At 57.7% G+C, this 23,758-nt stretch overlaps 1 protein-coding gene across 1 annotated transcript; it reads left to right on the plus strand.

Annotated features, from left to right (window-relative positions):
* Window positions 1–3,141: 3,141 nt before the first annotated feature.
* On the plus strand, window positions 3,142–20,976 carry PTTG1IP (PTTG1 interacting protein). The gene is made up of 6 exons (XM_028126454.2): window positions 3,142–3,350; window positions 10,241–10,293; window positions 11,742–11,850; window positions 15,837–16,011; window positions 16,763–16,809; window positions 19,066–20,976. Exons 1-6 carry the CDS (start codon window positions 3,236–3,238, stop codon window positions 19,110–19,112), a joined length of 546 nt encoding a protein of 181 aa, XP_027982255.1. The 5' UTR covers window positions 3,142–3,235; the 3' UTR covers window positions 19,113–20,976.
* Window positions 20,977–23,758: the final 2,782 nt, after the last annotated feature.

A 23,758-nucleotide genomic window follows, 5' to 3' on the forward strand; every position in this document is an offset into this window, starting at 1 on the left:
GGATGCCCGCTGGGGAGGAGGCTGCCTGGAGGGAGGGGTCTGCCCTGCTTGGGGACCTTCTCTGGCAGGCCAGCTGAGGCCAGGCCTGGGCTGATACCCCGAGGCAGTCTCCAGAAACAGGATCCAAAGGGGTGCCTGATAGTTCAGTCAGTTAAGCATCTGACTTTTTTTTTTTTTTTAAGATTTTATTTGAGAGGTGGGGGTGGGTAGGGGCAGAGGCGGAGGGAGAAGCAGACTCCCAGCTGAGCAGGGAGCCCAATGTGGGGCTCCATCCCAGGACCCTGGGATCATGACCTGAGCCGAAGGCAGACGGTCAACGACTGAGCCACCCAGGTGCCCCAAGCATCGAACTCTTTAATTTCTCAGGGTTGTGAGACTGAGCCCTATGTCAGGATCCCTCTGCCCCTCCCCACCAAAAAAGAAGCATGAACCACAGCGTCAGGTACTCCCAGTCCCATTTCCTGTTTGTGTGACATACTCCCACTAATTTTCAAATAATCCTCTTGAAACCTTCCCACCTTGTCCCCGTGGGATGGAGGGGAGCCAGATGAGACTCTGGTGAAGCCCTGGCTCGAAGTCTAGCTCTGCATCTCACTGGCTGCGTGACCTTGAGAAAGTTTTGTCTTGTCACATTACCGGTCCCTAGAGCCCCCTTCCACCTGTTTCTGAGAGGACTCCAAGAGACTGCTCACAGGGGGTGGGTGGCCAGAGTGTTCCACATCCGGCACCTCTGTCCAGGGCAAATCCCTGGGCCTCAGAGGCCTGACATGGCAGGGACCAGGACCAGCTCCCAAGCCCACGCAGCTAGGTGCCACCTGCAGCTCCCACTGGAGCCATCTCGCACGCCCAGGGGCAGAGGGTCTGTAGCATCCCTTAATCCAACCGTGTTAAGTGGGCTCCAGACCACCAGCCTCTGTCCATCCCTCCCTCTGCCCCAGAGTCCCCTGCCCCTCTAAGAGCTCCTACAGATCCCTCCAAGGCTGTCCAAAGTCCCAGGCCCTCAAGTGCTCCTTCCGTCCTCGGGTGAGCTGAAAATGAGCTCTCCCAGCGTCAAAAATCACAGACTTGATGTGTTACCTGGCCAGGGAGCAGCTCTGCTCTCTTTCACCCGGCCTTTCTGGAAGTAATTCCTTAATTTACTAAGAGGAATGTAGTCTCCACGACAAAATCTGATGGCACACTGACCACAAATAAAAACAAGGCTGGTGAAAATGCCCAGCAAGTGACTCCCATAAATACAACTCCGAAGTAGGGCCCTGGAGCTGCAGAACCAGGGGGCTCTGGCTTCCACCCGACGACCAGCCTGGTGTTTGAGGACAGCCCTGCTCCCCGCAAGTGGACCCCATTGTGACTGTATCTGTCTAATTCCTCAGCTATCTTTCTTGGAAAAAGCACACGCTCTTCAGGCTGCAGACTGCCAGGAGGAATCATCCCATTGCACCTATGCTTCTCATGATATTGGGGTCTCTCTCCCATGAGCGTCAAGCTCTTTGACCACTGGATGATGCCCCTACCTCCTCACTTCTAAAACAGGTCATGGACTCTAGTTACCGAGTATTTTAGAACTTCTGTGTTGTGCAATTGTTGCAAAACTCAGTTGTCTTAAAATGCCATTGCTGGGGGATGCCTGGGTGGCTCAGTTGGTGACACGTCTGCCTTCGGCTCAGGTCACGATCTCAGGTTCCTGGGACTGAGCCCCATGTGGGGTCTGGCGCTCAGCGGGGAGTCTGCTCTCTTCCCCTCTGCCCACTTGTGCATGATCTCTCTCACAAATAAAAGAAACGCCACTGCTGAGGGCACTGTTTCAAATGTCGCAGCATCCACTGTGTCCTGGTGAATGTTGACAAATGCCCAATGTCCTTCAACTATCCTTAAGTTGTTGCTGTGGGTTTGTGTTGTTAGGTGAAAACCTGTTGGTTTCTGGGGCCACACTTCTAAACCCTGGCAGGAACTGGCCAGGTCGCCATGCTAGCCCCGAGGCACCCTTCTTCTGGCGCTGATACCTAGGGCACTTATCTATCCCTGGGGTGGTTTCCCACACCGGAAGGACGGGGCACAGATGAGGCCACGCTGCCTTCAGTGCCTGCACAGACAAGGAGGCACAAATACACGATGACCAAGAGTCCTGGCACACTGGCCCTGGGGGTTAAGGGCAAGCTAAATTCAAGGGGCTGTGGGGCCCTCCCAGGGAGGGGAGGGCACAGATGTTTTACAGGGCAGACGCTGAAACCCATCAGGCCGAATGGGGCGGATTTTAGATCCCCAGGTCAGACTGCAGAGCCCACCGCAATCCCGCTTCCCTCGCCGCTGAGGCAGGTGAGGGACAGCAGTGCCACACGCCAGCGAATGGCATGGGGGTCCCCGGAACGCCAGGCTGGCGGGCAGTCCTCCGTGAGACCCCGCGCCCCAGCCGCCCCCCGAGGGCTCCCCCCACGCCCCAGCCGCCCGCCCCGCTCCCCGAGGACTCCCCCCGGACCCGGGGCAGCGGGAGGTGCATGGCCCGCTTCCGCGGACAACTGCCACGTCCCACCCCACTGTGGTCACGCCAACATTCTGGAGAGCCAGGGGACGCCGGCAGTGCGCAGCATTTCTCCAGCAGCCTCCCAACAAGCTCGGCGGGGAGGCGAGAGGCGGGGGTGCGGGCCCAGGTGCGTCTCCGCGAGGAAAGGGGGCGAGCCCCCTGGCTTCTCTGACTCAGGTGACCGCTGCACTGCGAAATCTTCTCCGTGCGCACGGGGCGCGGGGACCAGCGTGGCGTCGGCGGCGGCACCATCAGGTCCCGGGGCCACCTTGCCGGACCGCCTCACGGCCTTGGGGCCCAGGTCACCGACCCCCGGCCGCCAGGGGATGCCTCCGCGCAGCCCCGCAGGCGCACCGAGCGGCGGCCGCCCCCCGCCGCCCCCCGCCGCCCCCCGCCGCCCCCCGCCGCCCCCCGCCGCCCCCCGCCGCCCCCCGCCGCCCCCCGCCGCCCCCGGCCGCCTTGCATCCGCGCATGCGCACTGAGCCGCGCCCTCGCCGCACCGCGGGGCGGGGGAACACAGCCCGCGGGAGGAGGGCCGGACGGTTGGGGGCGGGGCGAGCCGGGACCGCGGCTGCGCACTCGGCCGTGCCGCGCACCCCACCCACTTCCGCCTGTGGCTCTTCCGGGGGTGGGGGGGGGACTGTCTACCCCGCGGTGGAGGTGGTCCGAGTTCGGCTGACGTCCGCCGCACAGAGCGGAGGGGCCGCGGCCACCATGGCGTCCGGCGGCCCTCGCGGGCTGGTGCAGTGCTGGGAGCTGCTCCTCAGCGCCGTGGCGCTGTGCCTGCTGCTGCTTTCGGCGGCCGCGGCTCAGCAGCCGTCCGGAGGGGGTGAGGGGCCCGGGGCTGTTGAGAGGGCGCGGGGTCCCGGGCGGTGGGGGGCCCGCGGGGTCCTCGGCGGGGCGGGGGATGAGGGCGGCGCGGGGGCCCGGGCGCGGCGGCTGGGTGGAGGGGGCGCGGGGGCCCGGGCTGGTGGAGGGGCCCGCCCTTTGTCTTGGTTCAGCCTCGCGGCGGTGTCGGCGGGGCCTGCGGGATTGTCCTGGCTTAGTACTCGGCCCAGCCTCACCGCCGTTCTCTCTGGAGGAGCTCGCCGTTTTCGATTCCGAGCCTGGAAGTAGAGCTCCGAGGCTGCTGGAGCCCCACAGCGGGTCGGTAGCCGATGTCCAGGTCCGGGCCCCTTGAGAATTGGGCGGGGGGGTGGCCACTGGCACAGGGGGCCCCACTCCACTCGCCGCAGGCCCCAGTGGAGGCGGGAAAGCCCAGGGCCACGGGAGCTGCGGCTTCAAAGGAAGCCGATTCTGTTTCTGCGCTCGGCGGCCCTGGGGTGGGCTGTGCTGCCAGGGGCTGGGACCATGGTGATCAACAGACTGTTCTGGGGGCACTGACCAAGGAACAGAGCTTGAGAGGGAAGTGTATGACCTAGGGCCAAAGTCATGTGTCAGAAGGTTCCAGAAATGCAGTATTGCTGGAGAGTGGCCTCCTGTGGGGCAGTGGAGGGGGCAGGGAGGTCCTCAGACTCAGCCTCTGGGCCTGGGGGAAAACCAGGGAAGCTGGGAGTGTCAGGGTTTGGCCTGTTTGAGAACTGTCCTGCTGGCTGCCCTGTGTGGAGTACCCATGTGATCAGCAGTAGAGCCTCGGGCAGGCCTGATGACCTCCGTCCCAGGGCTTTACCAGTAGGACTGCCTTGGGGCCAGCATTTTTCTCAACTCCTGTTAGCCCGGGCTTTGTTGAGTTCTGTTTAGCCCAGCAAAGCACCTTTCTTGTGTGACCCTCCTGAACGTGTATTTCAGTGCATGACTGTTGTTCTCCTAACTTACTTCCAGTGTGTGTGTGTGTGTGTGTGTGACGTTTCCGAGGCAGCTATCTGCACTGTGTAGGGAACAGTTTGGTCTAGATGGAGTTCTAAGCACAAGTGCGGAATGGGGACTTTTTACCATAATAGATGGATAATATGCCAAAATTCTGTCTCTCTCAATGGCTGGCGGATGTGTGCATAATTGCAGCGGGCGTGTCAGGAGTGGGCCTGATTGTTTGACCACTCTGTTACTCATAGTGCCCTGGAGTTCGGAGAGGTATGCAGGGGCCTTCCTGCGGTGAGTGGGCTGTCCTTTGGTGACGTTAATTTGTTTCCTCATTGGGGAATTAGACCAGAGCTGTTGCTGTAGTATTTCAGCTGAAAAGCAGCTTCTTTGGCCGCACGGCATTCCACTCACTGTAATTCAATGGGAAGCTGCCTGTCCTTTGCTTTGGCTCATAGTAATTACCTCTCTTCTGGTGGAATCAACCCAGTTCCTTGGTGGGTGGTAGTGGGCTCTTGTCTCTTTCCTCAGCAACACCTTCAAAGGGGAGGAATGATGTGCTGTGAGGGTGCTTAACCCCCAGGTATCCTGGGGGTCTGCGTTTGCCTTTCTTCGCAGGGGGGCACTGTGGGAGCAGTGAGGGCTCCCCATCCACAGAGTATGTGCTCAGTGTGGGATTTTTGCTGCTTGTCATACTGTAGGAATGTGACTACACTGTTGATGATGTTGGCCTTCCTTGCAAGGGTACTAGGGTTCTTCAGAGAAACAGACCCGTAGGGTATCTATAGGTGTGGAGAAAGAGACGTATTATGAAGGATTGGCTCACGTGATTGTGGAGGCTGGGAAGTCCCATGACCTGCAGTTTGCAGGTTGGAGTCCCAGGAAAGCTGCTGGAATTCAGTCCATGTTGGAAGCACCCGGGACCCAGTGTCTGAGGGTAGGAGAAAATAGGTGTCCCAGCTTCAGCAGAAAGAGTAAATTCCCCATTCCTCTGCCTTTTTTGTTCGTTGGTGCCCCTCTATGAATTGGGTGATGCCCTTGCATTGGTGAGGGCAGTATTCTTTATTCGGTCTACCAGTTTGAACGCCGATCCCCTGAAACACCCGGAAATATTTTACTGGCTACCTGCGCCGTCGCCCAGTCAGGTTGACACATAAGTTAACCGTCACAGCAATCCCAGGCCAACAGTTTCTGATGTCTTACTATCTGTTTGGTGGCGTGGAGACACGAGGGACCCAGGGCACACTGAAGATCTGTCGAGGGAGGCTCTGGGACTCACAGCGGCCTCCACAGGCCATGGAGTCCACCCTGTGTGTGGGGTAAGACTCCGTCCCAGAGTCTCATCTGTACATCGCTGGGGGGGGGATGACCCTGAGAACCAGCTGCCTGAAGGATGCAGAAGAGCTCTGTTGTGGCCTGTGCAGGTCCCACCCCGACTGCTCCCTACGAAGGGCACTGGATTTGGAGGGGGCTTGCTGGCCCTGTCCCGCCACCTCCTGCCGTAAGAGCGTTACATCGTGTATACAGATGGTGCCTGTTACTCGTATACATAGACAGTTCCCGACTTACACGGGTTTGACATCAGATACTTTGACTTCGTGGTGGTGTGAAAGGGACATGCAGTCAGGAGAACCAGTGCTTGGAGTGCGGGGTGTGGGTCTCTGCCCAGGCTAGCGGTGTGCGGCCCTGTCCTGGGGCTGCGCAGGCCCGCGGTCGCACAGCCGTTCCACTGGTCACTTTGGGTACGGTATTCGGTCAGTTACAGGAGCTATTCAACACTCTCTTGTGAGACAGGCCGTGTGCGAGTGGTTCTGCCCGGCTGTCGGCCAACGCAAGTGTGCTCAGAACGTTTAAGATTGGCCAGGTGTACTAACTGGATTTTTGATAGGCTGTTTTCCACTTACAGTGGGTTTCTTCCTAAATCAAGGAAGAGCTGTACAACACTCATCGCTCTTTTGTTTCTACTGAGATAGGAAGATGAGCGGACTCTTTGTCTGATGCACTTTGCACCCTTGTTTCTCGCGTCAAGCTAGCGAAGTAGGTGCTCTGTCGCCAAGCAGAGTGGGCACGGTGTCCGGGAGGGGCCGGCGCCGCCCTCTGGCCTGTGGTGTGGCACATGCACAGTGAGTGTGTAGTGCTTACTCGTTCCTTTACTTTTCAAAACAGATCCCTTTACACGCGCTAGTGTCCTCTGTCCTGAGTGGGCGCCCCCGCATCTCGCGTACACAGTGTGACCAGGGGCCACGGGCTGGCATGTCCGAACACAAGGATGATCTTCTTTTGGTCTTTTCTTTTAATTTTCAAAGGGAACGATACGTCAGGTTTTCTAATCATTGGTAAATGGACTCTCAGAGATTTCCAGTCCTCGGACTTCCAGAGTCAGGATATGGGCACTTAGTGTTAGACTGGGCCAATACGAGGGCAGTTTTTATTTCTCTCTGGCGATCAGCGCGTGGTTTTCTGTGCCCTGGTCTTTGAAGCAGGAGGAAGGAGGTAATGTATGTTGGTCAGATGATAAGCTGTTTCTGGAGGGAGAGGATGGAGCGACCTTGCCCCAGCGCTGCCCCGTTTTCAGGAGTGCTGTCTAACCGAGGTTTCCGCCTGCGCTGACAGCTGCCGGGTCGCGGCGGCGGAGGGGGACGGAGGGGGGCCGGTCTCCACGGACTCTTGCTCTCTAGTCCAGAGGCCCTGGGGTGGACGAGCTTGAACGGCATGTATCTTGGAGCTTAGTTCACACGAGTCCAGCTATCAAAAAGACTTTAAAAAGGAAAAAAAAAAAAATCCCCATGAAAAGGTTCCTGTCCGCTCTCCTCCCTGTGGCCACTCAGTTAAGATTGATGAGAAGTACGTCTTTTCTTGTAGAATTTTTCAAGAAGGACTTGAGAGTGGGTGTGTCAGCAACTGTCCAGATTTTCAGTGGCTCCCTGCCTACCTCTTTGTTTAGAAAAATGTCAAAGCTGCAAAAAGTGGAAGGAATAAATAGCACAGTGAACTTGCAGATGCCTCTCTGTTCTCCAGCACTTCCTGTTTGCTTTGCCCCTCCCTCCCCATGTCTGCTTGTTACTGTTTTAACCAAACCGTCTGAGAGTTGGTTGTCTGTGGCCCTGCGCCCCAAAATGCCTCAGGGTAGGCCTCCCGAGGATGAGGGCCTTCTTCTACACAGTGGAGCTGTACCGAGCGAAGTCTGGACGGTTAGCGTGGGTGCGCTCCTCGAACACCACGATGTAGCGTAGGGTGTCTGTACTCTCTTCACCAGTCATCCCAGTAACGTCCAGCTCCATTCATCTGGAACACCTCCTCCCTGCGCTGTCAGAAAACGAGTTTGTAGAAGGCCCTTCGGTTGGTCTTGTCTGGTGTCGTCTAACTTGGATTCCGGTGCCTTTGGACAGGATTCAACCACACGTGGCTGCGTCCTTCCCCCTGCTCCCCCTGGGGCACCTGCCGGCATTTTGTCCCATTGTCCTGTCCTTATGGTGATACTTTGATCACTTCTTCCTAAGTGATTAAACTGGGGGGGGGGAGCTTTGAGACCCCAGGTGTCCTGTCACCTCACAGACGGGCACAGTGGTCTCAGCGTCCAGATTTACCAAGGTGAGCGCAGAATGGCGGGTCTTCACCCATTGCTTCTCCTTGGCTGCTTGACCTTCCCTCTGTCCCATGTCCAGGTGAAGTCCTGGACCATTCAAGAGGCTAGAGTCCATTACTGTCAGTCACTTTGATTTGTCATTGTCCCCATTTCGCAAGGAGGACCCCACCCCCTTCACGTGGGCATCTGGTCCTTTTGTCATTCACCCCTAAGCTGGTACCACTGACGCAGTCGTCTGCTCGAGGCCCGTCTCGTCCTGTCTCTGTCCCAGTGTGCCGGGATCAGCTGTTTCTCCCAGGAGTCCTGGCTCCGTTTGGTAGGGGAACAGTGTCTAGAAACTAAGGTCCCCGTGCGGCCCAGTGTTGTCCTCCGGGCCCCTCAGTGGACAGAGTGGGACGGAGCCCTTCTTTGGGCACAGCTGGCCCCGCCGCCAGGCGCCTGTGCCCGGTTGCTGTCGTCAGCCACCGCGACCCTGCGGCGCTTGCAGAAATCGAGGTGCTTCCCGGCTTGTCCGTTTTCCTTCCCTTCGCGGAGCTAAGTCAGGTGCCTTGTGAGAGCAGTGCTTGGCCGGGGCGCTGGGGGGGGCGCTGTCCAGCGGTGGCTGCTGCGGGGCAACATGTGCTGACCGGGCTGTCGCTGGGGTGGAAATAAAGCGGGGCTGTACTCGGCGGAATGGAGGAGCGTCACACCCACCGGCACCCCGGCCACTTCACGGCGCCAGGCCCCTCTGTGCACGTCCTGCTCCGCGGGCACGCCCACCCCTCGGGATTTTCCCCACTCACGTTCTGCTGGGTCTCCTCCGTCCGCGGGGCGTCCCGTACCCTCCGCTTAAGCTTTGTGAGGCCCTCACTGCGCATGTCACGAACTAGAGGTAAACGTGTGTCTTCCTTTCTCTTTCAAGATGAATTTTATGTCCAATGAAATGCAGGGTCTTAAGTGTGCCATGGGGTGAGTGAGACCTGTGTCACCCTGGCCCCTGTCAAGCTGCTGGAACATGCCCATCTCTCCCGAAGGTTCAGGCCACCACTGCCCCTTTCCCAGTGTAGAGGAGTCGATCCAGAGCTGCGCGTCCAGGGAATCCAGCAGGATGGTCTTTGTGTCAGGTTTCCATGAGCCCCCATAATGTTTCTAAGACTCGTCCGTGTCTTCTGCATACGGTGCACTTCCTCTCGTGGCTAAATACTGTTCTGTTGTACGACCGCACCGGTTAGCCCATCCTTCTGTGCTTGGGCATCTGGGCTGTTTGAAGCTTTTTGCTGTTATCATAAAGGTGCTAGGGTGGTCAGTTGGTTAAGCATCTGCCTGTGGCTCAGCTCCTGATCCCAGGGCTCCGTGCTCCACGGGAAGTCTGCTTCTTCCCTCCCCCTCTACTCCCCCTACGTGTGCTCACTCGAGCTCTCTCTCTCAAATAAATAAATCTTTCAAAAAAAAAAAGTTGCCATGAACATTTCTGTACAAGTCTTCCTGGGGGCTTCTGTTCTGATTTTCTTGAGTGAAATACTTGAGTAGGGTTGCTGAGTCCTAGGGGAGACGTAGGTGGAACCCTTTTGCTCTCCCGTCCACACTGTGCGAGACTTCCCGATTGCTCTCTGTCTGCGCCAACACCTAGTGTTGCCAGTCTTTTTAATGTTAGTCATCCTGGTGGATGTGAAGTGGTATCTGGCTATGACTTTAAGTTGAAATTCCTGGTGACTAATGAGGTTGCCCACACAGCTCTTTTCCAAAGTATGTGTGTGTGTTTTGAGTCATGGGGTGTGGTAAATCGCAGCCTGACAGGGGATGTGCATGTTTTATTCATACCCTAGTTCTTTACTTCTGATTAGCTTGAGCTCCAGAGCTGTTAGCTGTGTGGGGTTTGACGCCTTGGTGGGTGAGGAGTGGCCAGAGCTGCGGGGTGCCCTGCAGGATTGGCATCTGCTGATTCCGGGGGGGCTTCTCCCGCCGGGCTGGGGGGGACTGGCAGGGCCAATGCCTGGCTTTTGTCTCGTGGGCCTGGCATTGCTGTGGCCTTTGGTTCCAAAGAGAGTGTGTGCTGAGGAGCCAGGGGGCCTGGGCTGGCTAGGGTCTGTGGGACGCGTCTGGGCTCATACCCTCTTCCCTGGAGGCACTGCCTTTGTGTGCCGAGACCTGTTTCCTGCACGACCCCTTGCAGATATAGGAGCCTTGGTGCTGTGTCTGCCTCCTCCCCGGGGCCCAGTGGGTGCTCCCTGAAGGCTGGCTGCCGGGAGAGGATGTGCGGCTCTGGGGTTGGGAGTGGAGCCTGTCCCCCTTCCCCCCAGCCCTCCTAAGCGCGTGTGGGCCTTGCCTGACTCTCTGATGTGTGTTCGTCCCCACAGCTTGCTCTCAGAACACTAACAGAACCTGTGAGGAGTGCCTGAAAAATGTCTCCGTAAGTAGCACGGCCACCTCCTCGGCCCCGGGGGCTCTCATGTGCGTGACGGTGACCTATTGCTGCCACCTGAAGTGCTCCCCACAAAAGAGAACCATCCTCCTAGCGAGCTCCCGTGGCTTTCAGTAACACGGTTATGACATGGTTGTAAACATGGGAAACTAGCATTCTGTGAAAATGGAGGATTTACCAAAAGCCGTTCACCGGCTTTACCAAAAAACGTCCACAGGCCGCTGACGTGGAGGGTGTTCTCCGATGGCCAGAACAAAGAGGGTTGAGCGCTGTTCGCTGGGCGTGCTGTGAGCATGGTAAATGCGCCGTGTAGCTCTGGGAGAGCCCAGGCTTCTTCCTCACATTCGTAATGGACTTGCACCCTGGCCTGGGACACAAATACCTGATTTCCTGTCCTTTTGAAGAACTCAGAGAAGACTCTGTAAGACGGTTACCTTCAGGATTCAAAGTACCAAGTGCAAAACCCCGACCTGAGGACCCATGAGGGCTACCCGAGCACACGTCTGGGCCACCCACGTGCGCCTGGTGCCAGGAGCGATCGAGTGGCCGGCGGGGTGTGGTGCCGTCTCCGCACCTGCCTCGCCCCTGATGTTCTCAGGGACTCGGACAGGAGTGTCTGTGAGGCGCCCTCCAGCCCTGAGGTTCTGGGCCGGTGCCTTTGAGCCTTAATGCATTTTTTTTTTTTAAGAATTTATTTATTCACTTGAGAGAGACAGAGAGAGGGTGAGTAGGGGAGGGGCAGAGGGAGAGGGAGAAACAGGCTCCCCGCTGAGCAGGGACCACAACACAGGGCTCGATCCCAGGACCCTGAGATCATGTCCTGAGCCGAAGGCAGACGCTTCACAGACCTAGGCGCCCCCAGATGCACTATCTTTAAGACAGCCAGGCACCCCATGCAGTTGGAGAGGTCACAGTGTTTTCCAAGGTCACTTAAGTCCACTGACAAGGACTTAACTGAGCTCCTCCTGTGGGCCCGCTGGGTCCTGCCTGCCCTCCTGCAGATGAACTGAGATAGGTACTCCCGCTGTGTGTTGGGTGCTACTGATGGGAAGGTGATGGGGAGGCGGGGCGATGGTGAGTGGGTTGCTCAGGGGAGGCCATGTGGGGGAGGGGAGGGCACACATGCTTGGGGAAGAATGTTCTGGGCAGAAGGAGTGGCTGTGCAAAGATTCTGGGCAGGGAGCCACCTGGCAGCTTTCAGGACGTGCACAGAGGCCAAGAGGCCGGGCAGGGTGCCTGGTGGGAGAGGGTTTGAGTAACCTCAACCCTGGTGGGCCAGATGGGGTGGAGCTGATGGGGTGGGGTGGGGGCTGAGGCCTTCCAGTCTGTCACCTGAGGGCGAGCAGGAGGTGTCGTGGGGCTCAAATCCCAGACAGTCTGATTCTTGGGTGTGTATGTTGCATTTCTGATGTTTGTCGAACATTCGTCTTTTTCAGTGTCTTTGGTGCCACACCAACAAGGCGTGCTTGGACTACCCGGTGAGCAGGATCCTGCCGCCCACTTCCCTCTGTAAGCTGAGCTCTGCACGCTGGGGCGTTTGCTGGGGTGAGTCTTCGTTTTCATAGAGTTCTCGCAAAGTCTGTATTTTGGAAAGTCTGGTTGTGCTCAGTGAACGTAAGCTGCCAGAACGCGTGCTCTCTGCAAGAAGTCAGGAAGCCAGTGAGAGAGTGTGCTTTCTGGGAGGGCTGCTGGCGGTCCCCGGGGTCTGGAGGCCCAGCTGTAGGGCCATCAGCCTCGGCTCTGCACTGGGTCCCTCTGCATCCCGAGATGGCGGAGGGCAGAGGGTGTGTTTGGGGACTGTCTCAGCACACGGTGTCTCGGCTGCATCTGTGTGCTGGGAGTCCTGCTCAGCATGGTCAGGCCCTTCTTTCCTGACTTGTCCCTTTCTGTCTGGAGATGGTGGGTTTTCCAGGCGCTCTCTCTCTCTCTGTGGGTCTGTTAACCCTTGTGAGACCCCAGAGAGACCAGTCCTGGACCAGGGAGCCCGGGGCATTCTGAGCCTGAGTTGTTAAGGTGTTCTTACGATGAGGCATGACTTCTAATGAAGTGCACATGCTGTTTCCCTGTCCCCGTAGACTCTAGTGTCTAACAGACACACACGTGTACACACACCTACACCCGTTCAGGGAGTGGAGTGAGGTTTTGACACATGTAGACAGGTAACCCCCGCTCAGCACTCGCAGCCTGACCGTGTCAGGACCCCGTGTCAGCCCCTGGGCTGACTTTCCCTCAGCACAGGTGAGTGCTGCCTACACTGCCCTTCCCGTAAAGGAAATCACGTGTGTCTGTCCGACTTTCCGTGCAGTCGTGTGTCTGAGACTCCAGTGTCCCGGCCCATCTGTCCGGCGGCTGCTCAGTGCCCTGCAGGCATCCACGCGGACGCCCCAGTGCTGCCGTAAACGTGCTCGTGGGGCCGGCTGCCCACACTCACTTCCAATGGGCGTGTACTGAGCAGCACGATCACGGGGTCGCCGCGCATAGTAGGTCCGCAGACGTTTTCCCAGAGTGGCTGTGCCACTTTACGCTCCTCCAGGTGATGCGGGCCTTCCCGTTGTCCCACGTCCCTGCCAACACTTGGGGTAATCAGTCTTCTTCATTTTAGTCCATCCGGTGGGTGTGAAGGGGTATTTCGTTGTGGTTTTAATTTGCGTTTCTCTGATGACTAATGATGTTGAGCACCTTTCAAGTGGGATCACTTTTGATAATTCTCCTGTGCAATGAAGTTCCTGCTTTGGGGCCGTGGGGCTGGCTGAGCGCCTGGCATGGGACAGATGAGATCCACAGTGTGGGAGACGGGGGGCAGGGAACAAGCCAGGGACTGTGGGAGGTAGGCTCTGCACTCAGGACAGGTGGCCTGCTTCCTAAGAGAAGGTGCACATGGTGTCATTCATGCCGGGGCTACATGGAACTGAAGCCTGCCACCTGGGACTCAGGGATCGGTGGGGATGCTCCAGGTCCCCATGTGCACTAAGGAGGGTTGGGAAGGCGCACTGGGCTGACGGTGTATTGGCCTTCTCTGTGGGAACAGAATGGGCAGGGGGCTTGTGCTCGTGCCATCTGGGGAGCCCGGGAGGGCCCCCAGGCCCCTCGATGTCAGGGCAGCACGTAACTGTAATTCCAGACCTCACGCCATGGGTGCTCTCTGTTCTGACAAAGAACTTTAGAATCATCTTATCCAGCTCTGGGCAAAATTGTTTTGGGGTTTTAACTGTAATTACATGTTCGCTTGGAGAAACATGAAGTCTTTAGGATGTTACCCCTTTGGCAGAAGTAGGTGTGTCCCTGCTGCACTCAGGTCACCCTCACGGCCTCAGGCTCCATAGCTTTTACGTGGAGGGCTCATGGGAATGAGGGCCTGCAGTGTTTTTCCCCGTTGTGATCGGGATTTCTGTTTTTTGGGGTTTTTTTTAAGATTTTATTTGTTTGACACAGACACACACACAGAGAGGGTGAGGGCGAGCACAAGCAGGGGGAGTGGCAGAGGGAGAGGGAGCCCGATGCGGGACTCGATCCCAGGACCCCGGGATCATGACCTGAGCCGAAGGCAGACGCTCAACCAGCTGAGCCACCCAGGCGCCCCATGGGATTTCTGTATTTTATAACTGGTTTTAGCTGCTAGTCAGAAAAGCTGTTTTGGGGGGGGGGGCAGACATTTCTAAGCCAGGTGTCTTGCTGATCTGATTGGTTTTTAAAGTGGATTGTTTGCAAGTGCTGTCGTCAAAACCCACTGCCGTCCGCTTGTGAAGGTCTTTTCTGATACTGTTGCGGTCATGACTGCTTGGTGTGCCGGTTCTTCCAGAACAGGTGGCAGGAGGAGAAACCACGTGACTGTAGCTCGGAAGGTGTTTCATCAGATGTGACCCTGATTCTGATCGTCAGCGTAGGTGCACAAACTGGAGGCCAGCCTGTGGGGCTCGCGGCCAATCTGTGTGGAGTGCCCGGCTCTCGGTGGCGGCCTCCCTGTGCCCACCCGCCGTCCTGGGCAGAGCTCGCTCTCGAAACTGCCTCGGTGGCCATCTGAACGGGGCGAGTGGACACGTTTGCAAGAGCACTATCAGAGCTCTTTGATTGGCTTTGGTTCTAATTAAATAGAAAACTATTGGTGGGTTTGGCTTTATAAATCCTTTGGAAAAGTCAAAATTGGAAAGCTTGTTTTGACTCCTTGTCTCAGGAGTTGGGTCTTGACGGGAAATCATAAAATCATTGGCAGCTGATGAGGCAGCCGTCTTCAGGCCCCGTGGGTGGTGCCAGGGCTCCACGGTCCCTCATCTGCCTGCTGGGGTCAGAAGTTGTCCTGGGGAAGTAAATGCAGGTGACCTTGAACAGCGTAGGGGTTAGGTGTGCTGGTGCCCCGGGCACTTGAAAATCTGCATGTGACTTCTTTTTTTTTAAATTTTATTTTATTATGTTAGTCACCATACAATACATCATTAGTTTTTGATGTGGTGATCCACGGTCCATTGTTTTCGTATAACGCCCAGTACGGGCCCTCCTTAATACCCGTCACTGGGCCAACCCATCCCCCCTCCCGCCTCCCCTCTAGAACCCTGTTTGTTTCTCAGAGTCCATAGTCTCTCATGGTTCATCTCTCCCTCCAATTCCCCCCCCATTTTTCCCTTCCTTCTCCCAATGTCCTCCATTCTATTCCTTATGTTCCACAAATAAGTGAAACCATATGATAACTGACTTTCTCTGCTTGACTTAGTTCACTTAGCATCATCTCCTCCAGTCCCATCCATGTGGGTGTAAAAGTTGGGTATTCATCCTTTCTGATGGCTGAGTAATCTTCCCTTGTATATATGGACCACATCTTCTTTATCCATTCGTCTGTTGAGGGGCATCTCGGCTCCTTCCACAGTTTGGCTATTTTTTAGCGGACGTTGCTGCTGTGAACATTGGGGTGCATCTGCATGTAACTTCCGATTTCCTGGAAACTGAACAGCTGCCAGCCTGCCGTGGACGGAAGGCTTGCTGGTAACAGAGCATTCGAGGTGTGCGCACGTGTGTGTGCATGTGTTATGTGCACCGTGTGCTGTGTTTTCACAGGGAAGTAGGCTAGAGAGAGGGAAACGTTAGTGAGATCGTCATCAGGAAGAGAAAGTGCACGTACAGTATCGTCCTGGATTTGGGGAAACCACGCCCACAGATTCGTGGACCTGGACGGTTCAGACTGTGTTCGAGGGCCCACGGTGTCGTGCTGTGGACTTGGGTTTAAGGATTAGATAAGCTGCCCCAGGCTTCAGTTCCATTTCTAGAGTTCCACAGAGTCTAAACGTGTGTCAGGACAGTCTGCGCGCCCAGCGGGCACTCTCCTTCCTGTGTCTGCTCGGTCCACGTGCCCCAGGCTTGCCGTGGGGAGGAACGCCGCCCCGTGTGTGGCCTGGGCCATGGCGGTTGATTGAGAAATTGCTCACAAGTCACATACCCGCACTGAGAGGAGACCTGGGGGCAGGCAGCTCTAGAACTGGGGGGCGCTGCTTTGGGCTCCCCGCGCCCCGTCCTGACTCCCTGACTCCCGACGGACCTTGCAGTGAACTTCGAGGCGCTGATCATCACGCTGTCGGTGGTGGGGGGGGCCGTCCTCCTGGCCGTGGCCGTGTGCTGCACCTGCTGCTGCTGCCGGAAGAACAGGAGCCGGAAGCCGGATAAGAGCGAGGAGAAGGCGGCGCGGGAGCGCGAGGAGCGCAGGATCCGGCAGGAGGAGAGGTGAGGCCCCGGGTCACTGGGGCGTCCCTGGGCCACGGGGCCCTGGTGGGCCGTGGGGAAGTGCCGCCTGCGGCCCCGAGTTCTCTCCGGCTGTGGACGGACCGTAGGTCGCGAGCCGGGGTTGTGGGACAGGGTGTGGGCGCGGCACGGGTCCTTGTTCTCCTGGGCTGCCACGGGCAGGACAGAGGCCCAGCTGGGGCGAGCTGGGCATTGGGGGCGCCTGCCTACCTGCGCCTGGGGCAGGCCTGCTGTGGCTAGCGCGTGGAGACGCTGTCCTCCCCTGCTCACGGAGCACTTTGGGGAGCTTGGGCCCAGCCTGGGTGGCAGGTGCGGCGGGTCACCAGGCTCTGCGTGATGGGACTGGGATCGTGGCTCGGAGACGTGCTGCCGCGTCAGGCCAGCCGCTGTTGGGTGGGCGTTGTCCCTGCAGAGTCATCGCTCCTAAGTAGCAACTAACACGTGTACATTCCCAATCTTCTGCAGAACCTAGTGTCAGATTTTCACTCCTCAGTGTGTTTTCTTTACATGAAAAATAGTTTAAGAAATCATAGTATTTGAATTGCCTTTACTGAAACAAAGAACCGAATGACAGGACACTGGAGCGGCCTCAGAAGATGGTGCTGGTCGTCACCCTGCTTGGCCCGGTGGCCACCTGCGCCTGTCCTCAGCCTCTCTGCCAAAGGAAGCGGAGGGTACATCTTTTAGTGTGATGTAATACTTTGATGCTAAACGAGATTTTTTTCTTTTTTAGGAGAGCAGAGATGAAATCAAGACATGATGAAATCAGAAAAAAATACGGTAAGTGTTGATGCGATGTCCGTGTCCGTTCTGTTTGGTTGGGAGTTGATGCCACACTGTGAGATGTGACTGCTTCCCTCGTCCACCTGTCTGGATTGAGCAGCTGGGTTTACTCTGTGCAGACTGGAATGAACTAACCCACGAATGTCTTGAAAAGATGAAGCCTTGGCATATTTTTCTCTCGCCAAACTTCCTAGGACTGCTCACTCCCGAGGGGGTGGAACTTGACCGGGCTCCGTGTGGCTCCTAGCCTGTCACCCTGTTTGTGTGACGTGGGGTGTGTGTGATGACTGCGGGCCTCCCCTGCCTCGCCACCCTCGTGTTCACGTCGCTCTCACACCTGACTTCTGCGGGCTCAGCTCTCCATGCTGCCCAGGCGTTTTGTCTGGTTTGTTTTGGTTTTTGTTTGGAGAGACTGGGGGTGGGGTGGGGGTGACTCATTTTTACTGTGTGAGAGCATTAATTCTGCTCCCCTGTTGAGTTGGCTGTTGGGATTGGGAGTCATGGACTCAACTGGGCCTCCCCAGTGACCACCATGGGGCCTCCAGCCCTGGGCCACAGTGCTTCCTTTGACCTCGTGACCCGAGGATCACATGCTCTGTGTCAGGTGGACCAGGCACCTGGGCTGAAGGCAAACTCTGATCAGGAAAATTCCAAAATCTTTACCAACTAATGTATGCATTTTGGAGTTCTCTTTATAGAGGATACTGTTTTCCTGGTATTTTAAGATCCCAAGCACTAAAACAGAGAGTCCCCAAGGCTCAGTTCCCTCTGGCGGGGGCCGCTGGCTGCATGCCCCCACCCCCATCCATACATGCCTCCTCTCACTGTCACGCCCTTGTGCTGGGTCACCTCAGGCTGGGGGTGACCCTGCCAGCCTCCAGGTGTTGATTCCAAGGCACGAGGCTGCCCCAACTGCCCCTCCTCCTGCTGCTGGGTCTCCTCCGTTTAAGGCGAGATGTCCGGCCACCGAGAGAGCCTTCTCTGGTTGGCTCCCGCCCCTCAGCCTCCCCTTGGTGCTGCTCCTCTCCTGGCCAGCCTGGCTGTCCCCCTTGCTGCCTGTGGCACTCGCCCTGGGGTCCGGTGCTCATTCCCCGCGTAGGTGGTGATAGACTCCGTGTGGGTGACATTCCCTATCCAGCAGTCTTGGCGCGGTGCCCTCTCTCCCCAGTGCCCACCGAGCATCTGCTGCCCTCAGCTGGGTCCCCTTGATTTTCCACGACATTGAAAAGTGCGGAAAGGAGCTTGTTGGCATCTGATTAACAATATAAATACAAGGCGAGAGACGTGTCACACAGACTCACGCTGAAGTGCCTTTACTGCCAAGCACAAGTAGCTTTCAGGTCTTCCCCTTTGTCCAGTTGTGTGCAGGGCCCTGGCCCAGGGGCAGTCTCCGTAACAGTGCCCTGGGGCACTTCCTTCCTATCATTTTGATGGTTCCTGTGGCCCTTAATTGCGCTGATAAAGCCAACTCATGCCTGTTTACACAAAGCCCATAGAGTGGACTGCACTTTGGAAAGACTCAGCTGGTAGAAGAATCCCCAGGGGTCCCCAAGGGGGCTGGGGACAGGCACACGCTGCAGTTAACACACAATGCACGCGTAGACGAAACCCTTCTTGTGGTTTTAGAAGGTGTTTGATTTCCTGATCACAAAACAGTTTCTCCCGCTCTAAACTAGAAATAGAGCTAGGAGCTGTTTTGCTTTGTCTTTTCCCAACGCAACTGGGTGTGTTTGGCATTTGGCATCTGAACGCCCAAAACCACCGTGGGCTTCCTCCCGTGGCTTGAGGCACGCCGTCCTCCTCAGGACCAGCAGCCCCGCACCCCCAAAATCTCCTGCAGCAAGTAGCTGTTGTTGCAGTGGCTCTGGGGGGAGGTGTTGGTTTGTGGTACAGGTTTCTGGAGAGAGGCAGAGATTGTGTGGGTTTCTGCACTGCGAAGAGAGCTCCTCGTCTTCGGGTGTTTAGCACCAAAGATCTATGACCAAGTACATCGTACATCAGGATGCTCGACGGTGAGATTGAAGGTCATCTCGTTCTAAGTCCGTCAACATGATAAGGACATGTAAAGTAGAGTGGTTTTGTAAGTCACCTGTGGTTTGACATTCAAAACGATGAAGTGTGCTCGAACCTGCTCAGACACCCGTTTCTCTTAAGGCCTCAGTAGGTCTTCGTGTAGAGCTCAGTTGTCCTGCTGTCTTGCATCTCGTTTGCCATCCTGTGAGTGCATTTATAACCGGGATTGTTTTGTTCCAGGTTTGTTTAAAGAAGAAAACCCATATGCCAGGTTTGAGAACAACTGAGAGCACACCCCGCCCCGGGACGCGGCGCCGGTCAGCGGAGCCCCTGCCCCGCCGAGGCGGGCCTGCCGAGAGCACAAGTGCGTGGCCGCCTGCACCTGCGAGCTTCTGTCCCCTTCTCTGTATCTCTACTCAGTCACTCAAGACACTAAGCCCTTCGGGGGGTGGGGGTTGGTTTTGGTTTGGTTGTTACTTTGAGGAGGAAAGACAAACATTGCGCCACTCGATCGGTCGGTAAGCCACCTGCAGGCGGAGCCGCCCACCCCTCCTTCCGTGCCGGCGGCGGGCTGCACACGGCGGGGCAGGAGGGGCGGCTGTCACCCGGCCATTGCCCCGCGAGCCCAGCGGCGTCTCCGTGCCGCGCGCTGACTCGGGACGCGCGCTCACCCCAGCTGCGCGGAGCAGCACCGAGGGAGGGGGTCCTGCTCACCTTGGGTCTGTGTTGCGTTTCATTTCATTTTAGATAATTCTTGGATTTCCTTCCTCCACCTGAAACATTTCACCAAAAAACTTGACTGTCAAAGTTCAGAGCACTTATTGGACAGTTTTTAAATTTTCATTTGTATCTTTACCAGAACATCACGGTTTTTTCCCAGTGAAAACTTGAGTAACAAATGAAGCTTGAAAGCCGCCTCTCCGGGGCGCCACAGCGCTGACGCGGAGCCGCAGGGCCCAGGGAGGCCGCCGCCGCCCCGCTCTCGCCTTCCCTCCTGTCGGCAGCAGCCGTTGGGCCCTGTGTGGGGAGGCGCCCGTCTCGTGCCCGTCAGGCTGGCTGCACCGCGGTCACTGAGGGACCTGGGTTGTCCCCAAAGAGGGAGGGACCGAGCACCAGTGGCGCCCCCCCCCCCCCCGCGGGGCTCTCTGCCCACCGGGGAGGCGGGTGTCCAGGTCGGCGGGAGGGATTTCCACGTGCTTGTCCAACGAGCCCCGTCCTGGAACCGCGCTCCTTGGGGCGTGTGGTGCGAGCTCCTGCAGAGGCAGCTTCTCGGGAGGCTGCCCATGGCCTCCAGGCGCACCCTGCCGTGCCTTCTGCGGCCGTTCCGTCCCTTTCAGATCCAGATCTAGGACTGCAGTGAATGGACCGAGCGCTTTGTGTCAGGGGCGGCGGCAGTGACGTAACTGTGCGAACAGCCTGCCTTCAGTGTGAAAATAGGCCTAGGTGCCACACTGCTTCGGATTAGGAAGACGTTTAGCTTGGGGAAGGTGGGTCGACAGGCACCTACGAAAATCACATGTTTGGCTTTTGCCCTTGTGACCGCACAGAGCCCGCTCTCTCGGGCGGCCGGTGCAGTGCCCGCCGCGGCGGCCAGTGCTGTCCTGGAATTTCCACCAGCTGGGAAACCAACCTCGCCGGACTCCGTTACTCTTTCTGACTTCTTGGGCGTTTGATAGCAGTTTAAAGTACTATGAAACATTCTTAAGTATTTTATAGCAGCCTGCACCTTTTGTCTTACTGTTTATTCAGCAGAGAAACTTTGTAACAGACTTCAGCAACCTTTGTGTTGGCGCAGTAGTACTCTGTAAGCTCGCTCGCGCCGTGTCTTGGTTCTGGGTCGCTGAGCTCCCCGTTCTTCCATACCTGAGCTCCCCGTTCTTCCATACCTGAGCTCCCCGTTCTTCCATACCTGAGCTCCCCGTTCTTCCATACCTGAGCTCCCCGTTCTTCCATACCGTGTATGTAATCCCATCATGGGGTCCTGAGCCTCCACCAGGCCGTCTGGAGGGCTGTCTTAGGCCCTACGCTTTTTTCTGAAATAGTCCTAAGAGCAGCCATATATACGTAACCTCAAGGAAACCAGGAAGCTCGGAGTGCCTTAATTTTAACCAGTTTCCGAAAAGTGGTTTAATACATACTTCATTGAATACACTTTGTGTCCTTGTGTCTCATTTCTCTGTGGTGTTAGCATGATTACTTGGAGAGCGGTGGGTAGACTTTCTACATAGAGACTTTTTAAGATTTTATTTATTCTAGAGAGAGCGAGCAAGAGTGTGGGCGGGCAGGGTGGGCGCCGAGGGAGAGAGTTCCAACCAGACACCACACCTCATGTGGAGCCCTTCACAGAGCCTGACGCGGGGCTCGGTCCCATGCCCCTGAGATCATGACCTGAGCTGAAACCAAGAGTCAGACGCTGAACCGACTGCGCCGCCCAGGTGCCCTTCCACATGGAGACTTTTGACCCGTCCCAGATGTGTGAGCGATCCCAGCTGCAGTACCATGGCCAAGGGGGAGACTGCCGCGTCCTCCAGTTGCCTGTTACCCACCCCCCCCCACCCCCAGCAGCTGTTTGCTGTCCAGCCAGAGACTCGGGCTGGTGTTCTGCCCCACCCCCACCCCCACCCCCAAGTGCTGCTTTCCTTCTGCTTAGCTGGAGTCGTACAGAATGGGGAGAAAGCAGTTCTGCCTTGAGCCTTGTGTCCTTGGCTGTAACTGCCGGCCGACTGCCCCCTCCCCAGGGTGGGGGTCTTCAGTGCCTGGCCGCTGGGGAGCGCCCGTACCTCTTCTGAGCGCCTGCTGAGCCCTTGTGACCATCGCTGCCGTCGTGGGATCTCTGGACGTCCTCTGTGTGGCGCTGTCTGAAGTCCGAAGTCCGCGTCGGGCAGGCGATCGGCCCGTGGGTGCCGTGGTCCCCGTGGGAAGTGCGTGAGCCTGCCCAGCGGGACCCAGGGCCGGGCAGTAGCCGCACTCAAGCCCTTGCAGGTTCCAGGGCGGGAACGCGGCAGCGCGGGCTCTTCCTTTTGGACGTCGAGGTCCAGATGCAGTCGTGGGGTACCCTTGTGACCAGCGTGTCCTTAGGGCATCCAGGCCCATGGGAAACACTCGCCTCGGATTCGTTGAAAAAGTTCCAAGTCCGATTGTGGCAAGACCAGGGCCTTGAAAGGACGGGGTTGGTGAATGAAGTCCTTCCATTAGGATGTCTGCTCCTGAGGAAAGTTCCCCTTGGGCTGTAAAAAGCAGGCGGTCAGATGGGTAATCAGTGGCTGCGTCCCACCAACTCGTTCTCGGTGTCCTTCCAGAGCCAGTCTGCGTCTCGTGCGGCCCTGGGTCTGCTCCATCGGCACACAGATCCGAGCACGTGGCCGCCGCCTCCCGGGGGGCCTTGGCGTGCCTCATCCCACCGTCCTGTTGGGAGGCTGGCTGTCTCCACTCCTGTCTGTCCGTGCTGCTTTGTGTGAGCTGTGGGTCCATTTCCAGAAGTAGAATTCTGGATCAAAGTGCCCGTGATGCCGAATTACCCTCCAGACAGAGGACACCTTGTTTGAAGCGATCTGTGACGCGTCGTCAGTGGGTGGAGGTAAGCGGCCCATGGGGTTCCGCCAAGGCCTCATCTGGAAGTCGGGAACTGAGTGGATGGTTCCTGGGCCCCCTGAGCCGGGGCAGCAGGCCTGTGTGCTGGCTCGAGGCGGTCTGGGGATGGGCAGGGCCTGGCAGGGCTGGTGTGCGGTGGGCACAGACATGCTGCTGGGTAAGGCCGCCTGGGGCTGCGGCAGAGGCAGGAAGAGCAGCTGTGAGGCAGGCGAGGCCAGGGTGCAAGGTGCTGGCCGTCGGGATTCCAGAGGCGGGCCAAGTCCCCGTCCTGCTGCTGCAGGTGGTCTGGGGCTCCCTGGCCCCTCCTCCCACCCACCTGCCCCCCTCAGACAGGCTTGCTGCTCCAGCTGCTGTCTGCAGGGCTGTGTGGAGCGGGTCACAGGCCCTGGCTGCTTCCGTGGTGGTTCCGGGGGCCCGCTCCGCCAGAAGAACCGGCAGGTGCCCCGTGAGGCCCCGGAGTTACAGACCCATGGGCCCAGTACTTGGCAGACACCCGCCGTCTCATGGTCATCACTGCCGCTGGAGAGCTGTCTCTGGCCCCGCGTCCGTGGGGAGGAGCCAGCGGGTCTGGCAGCAGCCACGTCTTTGCGGGGTGCCCTGGTACAAAGGTGCCTGGCCAAGCCTGACGCGGGGTGGGAGGCACAGACTCCCCCCCGTGGGATGCTGGGAGGGGGTGAGGGCACAGCGATGCTGCTGCCCCCCATCCCCAGTCCCATGCATTCTGCTGGGAGCACAGTCCCCCAGTGGCCTGTAGCCCAAAGGATCCGCCCGAGGATAGACGTGGCTTGAGCTGCGTGGACGTCTGTTGCCCCAGCTCCTGCTTTGGGTAGATGGCCGCGTGTCTGGAGGCTCAAAGCCCGGGGACGTTTCTCAGCCGGCAGGGCTTTCCTCCCCAGGGTCTTGTGGCTGTGGGTCCCCAGGCTCTCAGAGTCCTGCCCCCCCTGCCAGCAGGCAGCCCGGCCTCTATGCAACGCCACTGGCAGGAGCTGACTGCTGGGCCTGGGAGTGCACCCCGCCCTCTCTAGGGGCCCCCTCTGCGCGGCCAGGGCCAGCAGCGGAGTCCATCCCAACAGCTCCAGAAAGCTGCTAGGGGCGCTCTGATGGGGGTCCCGCCCCGCACACAGAGTGGACGCCGGCCCCATGGAGCTGACTTACGTGATGTGGTGGGTTTTCTGCTCCCCAGACCTGAAGAATGATGTTTAATTCGATCTTGGAGCAGTTGTCTCCTTGTTTGAACCCTGAATACGAAGAACAAGTCCTCACTACAGATAAATCCTCTCTCTCTCTCTCTCTCTCTCTCTCTCTTTTTTTAAGATTTTATTTATTTAATTGAGAGAGAGAG

The sequence above is a fragment of the Eumetopias jubatus genome, unplaced genomic scaffold (genome assembly GCF_037043125.1).
Source record: "Eumetopias jubatus isolate StellerSeaLion01/CBP00866 unplaced genomic scaffold, mEumJub1_p1.0 scaffold_1, whole genome shotgun sequence".
Classification (NCBI taxonomy): Eukaryota; Metazoa; Chordata; class Mammalia; order Carnivora; family Otariidae; genus Eumetopias; species Eumetopias jubatus.